General features: G+C 51.6%; 3 protein-coding genes across 4 annotated transcripts; 2 read left to right on the top strand and 1 right to left on the bottom strand.

Moving 5' to 3' along the window:
• Positions 1–1,443: 1,443 nt before the first annotated feature.
• Positions 1,444–5,714, bottom strand: LOC111067829 (peroxisomal targeting signal 2 receptor). 2 transcript variants are annotated; one of them, XM_022357139.2, is made up of 4 exons: positions 5,639–5,714; positions 2,749–2,846; positions 1,922–2,665; positions 1,444–1,852 (listed from the first exon to the last, which is right to left on the bottom strand). In XM_022357139.2, exons 2-4 carry the CDS (start codon positions 2,838–2,840, stop codon positions 1,678–1,680), a joined length of 1,011 nt encoding a protein of 336 aa, XP_022212831.1. In that variant the 5' UTR covers positions 2,841–2,846; positions 5,639–5,714; the 3' UTR covers positions 1,444–1,677. The 2 variants fall into 2 exon arrangements, with proteins under 2 accessions (XP_022212831.1, XP_022212833.1); XM_022357141.2 differs by lacking the exons at positions 2,749–2,846; positions 5,639–5,714 and having other exon boundaries at positions 1,922–2,162; positions 2,212–2,239.
• On the top strand, positions 3,903–5,633 carry LOC111067828 (phosrestin-1). Its single transcript, XM_022357138.2, has 3 exons — positions 3,903–4,854; positions 4,947–5,141; positions 5,216–5,633. The coding sequence occupies exons 1-3, from the start codon at positions 3,999–4,001 to the stop codon at positions 5,368–5,370; spliced, it is 1,206 nt and encodes a 401-aa protein (XP_022212830.2). The 5' UTR covers positions 3,903–3,998; the 3' UTR covers positions 5,371–5,633.
• Positions 5,715–6,454: 740 nt separating the features above from the next.
• Positions 6,455–7,822, top strand: LOC111067809 (mediator of RNA polymerase II transcription subunit 15). Its single transcript, XM_022357120.2, is given in 4 exon segments — positions 6,455–6,654; positions 6,656–7,240; positions 7,427–7,547; positions 7,616–7,822. Coding segments are annotated over 4 exon segments (966 nt in total). The 5' UTR covers positions 6,455–6,463; the 3' UTR covers positions 7,685–7,822.
• Positions 7,823–9,674: the final 1,852 nt, after the last annotated feature.

Here is a 9,674-nt window from a genome sequence, read left to right as displayed (position 1 = left end):
TAAATACCTAAAACGATTATTAAACCATTTTCTTCCATTATAGTCTAAGGGTGGATAAATATCCTTAATACTCCATCAATTACATAAATAATACCTTAACTTTTATTTAATAATTATGACACTTTTAGCAACAAGAAATCATAATTTGAATAGCGCGCGCTCACTTAACAGACAGAATTGCAAGCAGTGCATTTAATTTAACATAGCACTGTAATGGCAGCACATTTTCCATAACATAGCTCTGTAATCGGTTAGTTCCAGCAAACGGAAGTAGGCGCGCCACTGTAGCACCCATGTAGAATGCGTGTAGTAAAAGTGTAGCATGTGCAGAAATGGCAGAAATAGAGGCTTATCCGCCCATATAAGCTTTATTTAGGAATCAATTATATAATTTGAATATCGTTGGCTTCCCATTCATGTTCTGCATCCATTTATGGGTTAATTCTGACATCTTTGTAAGTGTTAGGAAAGCTTTATTAAATTGGTTCCATCTTAACATCGGGATACTTGCATTAATACGTACAAAAACCAATGAAATTGGTTTATATAATAATATTAACCTTCTGAGTGTTTGTTGTTTTTGTAGCTTAAGCATCCCATTCCATTATTTTGGAACTTTTTTGTAGATTTAAAAGAGTCCCAAAGTAAACTCCCGCTCCTTCTTAGTACGAAATCTTGATTTTTATCAACACAAACAAGGCATTAATATCAATTTTGTGTATCAGTTGGGCTTTGGCAGAGGATAAGGCTGAGATAATTGCAGATCAACAGCAGCTGCTGCTCCAAGCGTTTGGCCGTTTGGCCGCTGCTGGTGATGCTGCCTGTCCAAAGAAATCAACGCCAATTGGCATCAAAGCAAATATTTGCCCCAAGTGGCAATTGAAGCTCAGTCTCAAGCCTCAGGTCTGGGGCCTAATGACAGGATCAAGATCAGGAAGGGGCAACGGCAACGGCAACGGCAACGGCTGCTGTCTCTTCACACTCTCGGTGATGGGAGCCAAAAAGGTGCGAGAGCTGGCACACCTTTCTGGGCCACAGCTTGTTGACTGTGTCAATTCTGGGAATGTGCCGTCAGAGGGTTCCAGGCAATAAAACGTTGCACCAAATTAGCGCTTTATTGCGTGTTTGTTTGGTCAGAAACAGAACCGAACCGAACCGAACCCAAGCCAACCGGAAAGGGCCCCAATCCTCGTCAGCGTCTGCTGATTGTTTGGCACCTCCTAAGCCCCAGTGTCAGTCTGGGTCCCAGTGCCAGTCCCAGTGCCAGTGCCGTTAAGTTCTTGTTAAGGCCCCAAATCCGTGTGTAAAATTATAGCCGACGGGGCATGAAATTTACTGGAACAACAGGCAGCCCCAGCCATAATTCATATAATCCACAAAATCCATATAATATATGGTAAGCTTTTATTGACATTGAAGCGGAAGCAGCAGAAGCAGCAGCCGCAGCAGCACCTGCATTCGGTTTATCACACAACTATTTACACATCATTTTGATCCACTTGATCCTCGAATCCTTCGGGGATCGAGTCTGTCTTCTTCTCCTGTCTTTGGTTCCTTAGAGGCTGTTCATAGCTGGGCTATCTATCGTCTTGCGGTGGTGCACCTTTCTTGTAGGCCTGGCTATTATCACATATCGTATCGATCATTCGTCCAGTTCCTCTCTGGAGGATCGTTCGCCTAGGCAGCTCCATCCTGGATGAGGCATTTGGGGGTGTAAACATTGGCCAGAGAGTCCCAGCCACAGTCCGCCAACTGGTGGGCCCGATGCGGATTCCAGTCAAGGCCGCAAACGAATTCCGTATGCTGTTCGTTGATCTCCTGAGGGGATTCGCCACGTTCCAGGTTCCAAATTCTGTGGAGCACAAGCAGATCCCTTTAGTGGGCTTCGCCCTTTAGCCGAACCGAATCGATTCTCACTTACCGCGTGGTAAAATCATAATTAGCCGATGCCAAAACCGCAGAGGAGTGCGGGGAGCAGGCCAAGCGGCGGACGGCAAACTCTCCGGAGTACAGCTCAAAGACGTGGGTCCGCATCTTGCGCAGATCCCAGCCTCGGATGAGGCCGTCTGATCCACCGGTCACCAGGATGTTCCGATCGAAGTGGCTCCAGTCGCAGGCGAGGGCTTCGCTGGCATGCGCTTCGATGCTCATCAGGGGTTTACCTGCAAAATCGAGAGAATTCCATAAGTTCAACTGGCCGTCGGTACTCACGCTTGCAAAGAGATTGGCGATCAGTGGCGAAAACTTTGCGCAGTAGATCAAGTCACTGTGCCCCACAAAGGTCGTGATGGAGTGCTGTCTGTTGCAGTCCCACAGCTTCAGAGTGCGGTCCCAGCTGGCGGAGAGGAGCGTGTGGTAGTTCCACTGCTCGCCCCAGTCCAGGCTGTAGATCTCGTTCTTGTGCTCCTGCAGACAGATCAGCGGCTGCTTGGGCGTCTCCTGTCCCGCCGCCGCCTCGGCATCCAGCCCGGACCAAATCTGCAGCGAGCCGTCGCCCGAGGCGGTGGCTGCCACATCGGCGGCATAGGGACACCAGGCCACGTCGAACAGACCATCCGACCACTCCAGACGGCACAGTTCACTCAGGTTGGGGCTCTGCCCGTCCGCAGTGGCATTTTGGCTGAGCAGAAAAAGGGAACCTCCACCGGCCAGACCGTACAATTGGCTGCCAGATCAAGGGCAAGGGCAAAGGCAATTCAAATAAAGGGTTAGTTGTGGGCTGGTGGGGATATTGGGTGCGAGACTCACCTTGTAGCTAGCAGCAAATAGTTGGCCTCGAAAGGCGAGAAGCGCAGGCTATAGCCATGTCGATCGGCTGTGGTGTGTGTCTTTGATTGCATTTTCAGCTGCAAATAAAACAAAAATAAAATTAAATTTTTATCGGGAATACCTTTAGGTATTGTATGCATGTACATAAACTCTTAGGAACTAAACACATTCGTTTCTGTAGTTGCTGTAGCTGTATTTCTCGTGGACTTTGGTCGATTGCAGGCGGCTGCGCATGCGTGTCCTGCTTACACTACAAATGTGTATATGTATGTTTGTTTATATGTTTGCATGTGTGTATGTTACACTCCCACACACACCACCACAACAACAACAACAACAATAAGGAAGGCACCCATTGCGTTTTGCCTATTTGCAGAATTCTTTTCTTGATTTTTGTGGTCCATTTGTGTTGTTATTGTGCGACAGATTCGAAGCGAAGATCAAATCTGGGGAAGGTGCGGGGCTTGGCTGTGCTTGATTTGTTTCTATTTCTTTTTGTCACACCCCCCACAGCAACTGCAACAATATTCAGAATTAAGAGGCCACTTATTGCCTTTTTTTTTGCTTATTTGCAGACGGTTTTTGTTTCCCTTTGTGTGGTTATTGTGAGGACAGAGACAGGGAACGCCATGGAAGATAAAAACGAGAGCAAAACGCATTGGACAAAGTGCTGAGGGCTATTTGCCAGCTAGGAAGCACTGGGGAGGGGAATCAATACATCAATATACGTACTCGCATTTGGTTTGATCCGACTGGAAAGCGGCGGCCTACTTGTAGGGCTTCGACGCGCGTGGCCTGGCCTCTGCGAAGTTCTTTTGGGTGGAATGGCAGCGCGGCCTGCTAATCCTTTGTGGGAACACGGTTTATGCAACAGTTGGGCGCGCGACCTCGCACGAGGTCGGAACAGAACGACTTGACATTAGCCAATTTGGTCAAGCGAATGGGGGAGCAGTGGAAAAGCGGAAAATGCGAGAACTGACATGTTTGCAGTTTTCCTTTTGGGCCGTCGGACCCGGACCCGGACCCGGACCCGCACCCGCACCCGGGACTGCATAACGCCCAAATCCAGTTAGTGGCCGCAAGCAGAAGAGCCCCTCGGACAGGGCAAAGGTATATAAGCAGGTCGTACGGCTCTGGGGTTTCGCATTTTCCTCCGGCAAACGGAAAACTCAGGAGCTTCCAGTCGCAGTCTATCAGGGAAAGGGAAACAGGAAAAAGAAACCCCAGCTATGGTTGTCTCCGTAAAGGTCTTCAAGAAGGCCACACCCAACGGCAAGGTGACATTCTATTTGGGCCGTCGCGACTTCATCGATCACTTGGACTACTGCGACCCCGTCGACGGGGTGATTGTGGTGGAGCCGGACTACCTGAAGAACCGCAAAGTGTTTGGCCAGCTGGCCACCACCTATCGCTATGGCCGCGAGGAGGATGAGGTCATGGGCGTCAAGTTCTCGAAGGAGCTGATCCTGTCCAGGGAGCAGATTGTGCCCATGACCAATCCCAACATGGAGATGACGCCGATGCAGGAGAAGCTGGTGCGAAAGTTGGGCAGCAATGCCCATCCGTTCACCTTCCACTTCCCACCCAACTCGCCCAGCTCGGTGACGCTGCAGCAGGAGGGGGACGACAACGGCAAGCCGCTGGGCGTGGAGTACACCATTCGGGCGTTTGTCGGCGACTCCGAGGACGATCGTCAGCACAAGCGGAGCATGGTCAGCCTGGTGATCAAGAAGCTGCAGTACGCTCCCCTGAACCGCGGCCAGCGGCTGCCCAGCTCGCTGGTCAGCAAGGGATTCACCTTCTCGAACGGCAAGATCAGTCTGGAGGTAACGCTCGACAGGGAGATCTACTACCACGGGGAGAAGACAGCCGCCACGGTGCAGGTGTCGAACAACTCGAAGAAATCGGTGAAGAGCATCAAGTGCTTCATTGTGCAGCACACGGAGATCACGATGGTGAATGCGCAGTTCAGCAAGCATGTGGCCCAGCTGGAGACCAAGGAGGGCTGCCCCATCACACCGGGGGCCAACCTCACCAAGACCTTCTACCTCATTCCGCTGGCAGCCAACAACAAGGATCGTCACGGTAGGCAAAGCCTCACCCACTCACCCACTCCCCCAGCAGAGCTTTGTGGCACTCTCTCACTGTTCACTGTTCACTGTTCCCTGCTCCCATAGGCATTGCCCTGGACGGTCATCTGAAGGACGAGGACGTCAATCTGGCCTCCTCCACCATGGTCCAGGACGGCAAAAACACTGGCGATGCCTGCGGTATTGTCATCTCCTATTCGGTGCGCATCAAGTTGAACTGCGGCACCCTCGGCGGTGAGATGCAGACGGATGTGCCCTTCAAGCTGCTGCAGCCGGCACCGGGTAAGCCTCCCCTGCCCTGGAAGGGCAGAGAGTCCCTCCCCCCCACTAACTGTGTGTGTTTGTCTCTCGCTCAGGCACCATTGAGAAGAAACGCTCGAATGCCATGAAGAAGATGAAGTCGATTGAGCAGCATCGCAATGTCAAGGGCTACTACCAGGACGACGATGATAATATTGTCTTTGAGGACTTTGCCAAGATGCGGATGAACAATGTGAATATGGCCGATTAGAAGCGATCCTCTGGTATATATATATCTCTACATATGTTTTGTTGTGAAAAACTGCGTCTCGAAAGCACTGAAAACTTGTTGCAGCAGCCGAGGGTCTCTCACTGGCCACAGAATCTTTGTATTATAATCGTCTAATACTCTCTCTCTATATATAGGAAAACTTTGGTGGATCTAGAGTTTGTATCCATAACCTACCCGGTGGGACCACGTGTCCTTGCCTATATTTATAAATTATAAATGTGCTATGGTTATATCCTAGAGGACTCACCTTCGTGTGTCTGTGTATCTATCGCCGTGTATCTCTGTGAATATCCAATTTGCGTTGGTAATCCGCAGTCGGTTGTGGTTGGGTTTTTGGTTGGTTTGCTTGGGTGCTTCGGCAGATGCTTAGGCGTTCAACTTCAGAAGTCGAATGATGGACAGAGCTGCGTGTCAGAAGCAGGAAGGTTCTCTAGCCTCTAGCCTCTAGCTTCTAGGTCTCTGCTCTAAGGGTGGCTCTGCTGATGACAGTAGGGGGTTGCAAAAGAAGGCGCCCGTCTGCTGCCTATAGGTCAGCCCCTTTCCACCCTTCGAGCCCCTGCGAGCCCCTGTGAGCCAGCAACAGGCTTTTCCTCTGAGGAGCAACAGCCAATCGGAAGGCAGAGATACCGGCTATGGCAGATCCGCCAAGGAAGTTCCGTTCGAACAATGGAAGGCGTCGAAAGCTGCTGCATATGCTAAATAGTTGTAGTTCTGAACTTGCCCTGACCTTGGAACCGAAACGACAGCAGCTGCCCGCAGTTCTAGCGCCGCCTCATCATCCCGGGCTAAGAGTTGTATAAGCCACAGGCATAACACAGCAGCTGGCTGCTGGCCCCTGCCCCCCTAGCTGCACGCTCCATTCGAGCGCATTGCACAACCAGAGCTGGGGCTGGGGCTGTGGCTGGGGGCAGCATCGATCGATTTCACACACCGCTGACTCCTGGCCGCCCGACTTCCGGCCCAGAGAGTGTGTGTGTGGTGTGGCCCAGAGCCAAGCCCCGAATAGGGCCAACTATAAATGCCAATGCTGTCGTCAGAAATGTTGCCACAAATTTGACGAGAGTGCAACGCGATGGAGCTGCCCCGAAACACTTGGAATGCCGCCTTTGCTCTGACTCAGCGGATCCTGCTGCTGCTGCTGCTCCTGCCCGGCTTTAGCTCCGCTCAGATGCAGCCACTTCATCCGTACTACCATCATCATCCCAGATCGCAGCTGTACTACGAGGCGCCACGCCTGAGGCGCTACGAGTATGCCCCCAGCTCCTATATCTGGCTATCCATTGGCTACCTCGGTCGCTCCCGCTCTCGCGGGCCACTACCAGCAGCAGCCGCCGAACTTCCAGCTGATCAACTATCGTCCCAGCTACCAGCCCCTGGCCCTGGAGTACCAGCAGCAGCAGCCCCCCCTGCCAGTTCCTGCTCCGGCTCTGCCCTCCCTCTATCCGCAGCCGAGCGTCCAGTACCAGCAGCGATCGATTGCCCCGCACATGGAGCTGGCCAAGTACCGCTACGAGGGGAATTACCTGCCGGTCCAGAGGGTGGCAGGACCAGTTGCAGCAGGACCATCTCTCCAGCAACATGAACAGCAGCTGCGTCGCGTGGAGGAGCCTTACAACGTGCCACCGGCTCTGTTTACCAGCGATGTGCTGCACGTGATTCCGCCAAGGATAGCCCGGCTGCAGGAGCAACAGCAACAGCAGCCGCAGCAGCAGCAGCAGCAGCAGCAGCCACAGACTGAACGTTCCCGACGCAATGCACAGGAGGACGGATCACAGGCGGATGCAGAGGCAGCAGAGACTAAAAGTCAGCAAAAGGAGGCGCCACCAATCAAGGAAACCAAATATTTTCAGTAAGATATTGGCCCTGTCCAAGAGATTGAAAGTCACTTCTTGAGGGTTCACTTTGCTAAACTTGAACCCAGAAATCCGTTTAAAAATCAATCAAAATTACTTTTGCCTGCTCTTCCAAGCTTCTTCCAAGAGTTTCCGTCAAGCAATCTCTGATATCCTAATCCGTAATCCCTGCCTTCGTTTAGTGACATTTTCATGCGTTTCGATGGACCCCATTCGCGCTCCCACGGACATGTCCTGAAGCAGCCCAAGGCCGAGGAGCGACGCTTTGAGATGCAGCGCGGCACCAATCGCTACAAGGGGGAGGTACGAAATGGAAATCCTCCTTGGCCCTAAGTTTGCACGCTTATTCGCAGGACTTTCTCTCTGTTTAGGTGATTTGGACAGATCGTCAGGGCAGCCATGGCGAGCACCGCTGGGACATGGCTCAGGGAAAACTCTGAGAGCCACAAAGCATCCTGATCTCTCTCTCTCTCTCTCTCCCCTCTCATTTGCATATTCCCCTGCCACCACCCTCTCCAGCCCCTGCCCGCTCACTGTACATACCCATAATCATATATAAAGATCGTGACTTTTCATAATTCCCGTGTATTATTTATTTAAAGGCAATGATTTGGCGTGAAATTCGAAAGGAAATGCTGCCCAAAAGATTTGCATAGGAAAGTGGAGTGGAGTGGCATGCCACTCATTCCCATTCTCCTTTTCATCCTTCCTTGTCTAAGGTCAGTGTCTGGGGGAGGGGAGGGGGGGTATCTTCTTCGGAGATTTTCTCACGCCTGGACGAGTGATTGTCCGAACCGGTTACGCAGCTTTAAGAGAGAGAGAAAAGGTCAATCATGTCCGGGAACGGGCAGGCGGCTATCCGTTAGTTGGAAACTGGTTCTAGTCAGTGACCCTGTCTAGAATGTCCTGCAGTCAGTCACTTACATAGTTACAGGACCAGAGACAGCCAGACAGACAGACAGCCAGACAGTCCATCGTTTGCCATGCGGGTCGACCGGAGATATGTAAATGCAAAGCCCAAGGATCGTAGGAACGAAGGGGTTGCAAGATGCAGACGCGGATCTTGTAAGTCGGGTGACCCTAAGGGAGGGGTTGCATTGTGCCACTGGGCCACTGGGCCACTCATTTGCATATGTATCTTCGATTCTTCGGCCTCCTCAACGAATGACACGCACAAACAAATGCCTGGGCCTGGGCCTGGGCCGAGGCCGCGGCCGAGCGGCGGGTCTAGTGTCCAGTGGGTTGATTCACAGCTGACCAGAGAACAGGACATCAAGCCTTTGGGCATGCAGTGCCAAGTCCCAGATCCTGTCAAGATCAATACGGAGTCCGCTGCATATGTAAATTGGTGGCAAGCCAAGCCGTTTGGGCCTGCCCTATGCGGGTCATTAGAGAGGCGAAACGATCGTTCCAGCCCGCGACTGACTGTCCAGAACCGGTTCGTAATCGTCTACATGGGCGATAAGGTCATCCTTTACCCTTTCCCTCTCTCTGTCTCTGCCTCTGCCGCTGTCGTTGTCTCTGCCGCTGTCTCTGTTGGTTCTCACACGCTTTTCCTTAAGTTATGCAAGGACATTGCAAAAGGACACTGTCTGAGGCGATTGCGATTGCTCTCTGTGGATGGTTCCCAAGTGCCAACCGGTCTGACCGGTCCGGTCCGAGCCGAGCCGAGCCGTGTCTTCGGCTGAGGTGACCACGAACCATCCGGAGGCTTCTTCTTGTGAGAACTTCCACATTAGATGGCTGGCTGGCCTTTGTCAGCGACTGCGACTGCGACTGCCCAAACGGGTTCCCGTCCTCCTTGGCCGCTGTCCTTGCCCTTGGCCTGCAGTGCGGCTGAGTGTCACTGGGATGTTGAGATCTCTTTGCTCTTTGCCAATTGCTGTAGGGGTTAGGACCCATTGATTTATGCGCAAATAAATTTGTTTACCTTTGTGAAGATATCTTCGGTGTGACCTCAATCACAGCAATCACAGGAGCAGTTGTCCAGGAGTGGGGGTTGGGGAATGGATTGGCTGGATTGAGAATAGGTCAGATGATACGTAGAGCAGGGCGTAGGAGAGGTAACAGATGATCTGGGAGGTTCGGGAGCCTTGCATTGCCATTGCATTGCCCCTCTCTTGCGTGTGTTGTATATGTGTGTGTGTGTGTGTGTGTGGGGTGATTGGGCTCGAAAAATAAACTTAGCAAAGAGATAGATAAGGCTCCTTGTCTGTCACTCTCTGTCACTCTCTGTCCCCTCTCTGTCAGCACCTTTGCAGACAACTTTTTTTGGTTTTTGGCTCCCCTTAGGTTGTTACTTCGCGACAGATTTGAAGCGAAGAGAAAAGATGCACTATAAATGATCGATCAGCTGTTCAGCTTGACTTCGGTTCACTCTCTTTTCTGTGAGATATTTGCATAAAATTATCGCAGATGAAATACTTTAAT

This window comes from Drosophila obscura, unplaced genomic scaffold, assembly GCF_018151105.1.
Source record: "Drosophila obscura isolate BZ-5 IFL unplaced genomic scaffold, ASM1815110v1 contig_181, whole genome shotgun sequence".
Classification (NCBI taxonomy): Eukaryota; Metazoa; Arthropoda; class Insecta; order Diptera; family Drosophilidae; genus Drosophila; species Drosophila obscura.
This window is presented reverse-complemented; position numbering and strand designations above follow the sequence as displayed.

Bases quoted from the DNA above. Each gene is read 5' to 3' on its own strand.
- LOC111067829 (XM_022357139.2), bottom strand. From the start codon at position 2,840: ATGCAATCAAAGACACACACCACAGCCGATCGACATGGCTATAGCCTG. The intron at 2,666-2,748 runs GTGAGTCTCGCA...TTGATCTGGCAG, and splicing joins TATTTGCTGCTAGCTACAAG to CCAATTGTACGGTCTGGCCG. The intron at 1,853-1,921 runs GTAAGTGAGAAT...TGTGCTCCACAG, and splicing joins AATTATGATTTTACCACGCG to AATTTGGAACCTGGAACGTG.
- LOC111067828 (XM_022357138.2), top strand. From the start codon at position 3,999: ATGGTTGTCTCCGTAAAGGTCTTCAAGAAGGCCACACCCAACGGCAAG. The intron at 4,855-4,946 runs GTAGGCAAAGCC...CTGCTCCCATAG, and splicing joins CAACAACAAGGATCGTCACG to GCATTGCCCTGGACGGTCAT. The intron at 5,142-5,215 runs GTAAGCCTCCCC...TCTCTCGCTCAG, and splicing joins GCTGCTGCAGCCGGCACCGG to GCACCATTGAGAAGAAACGC.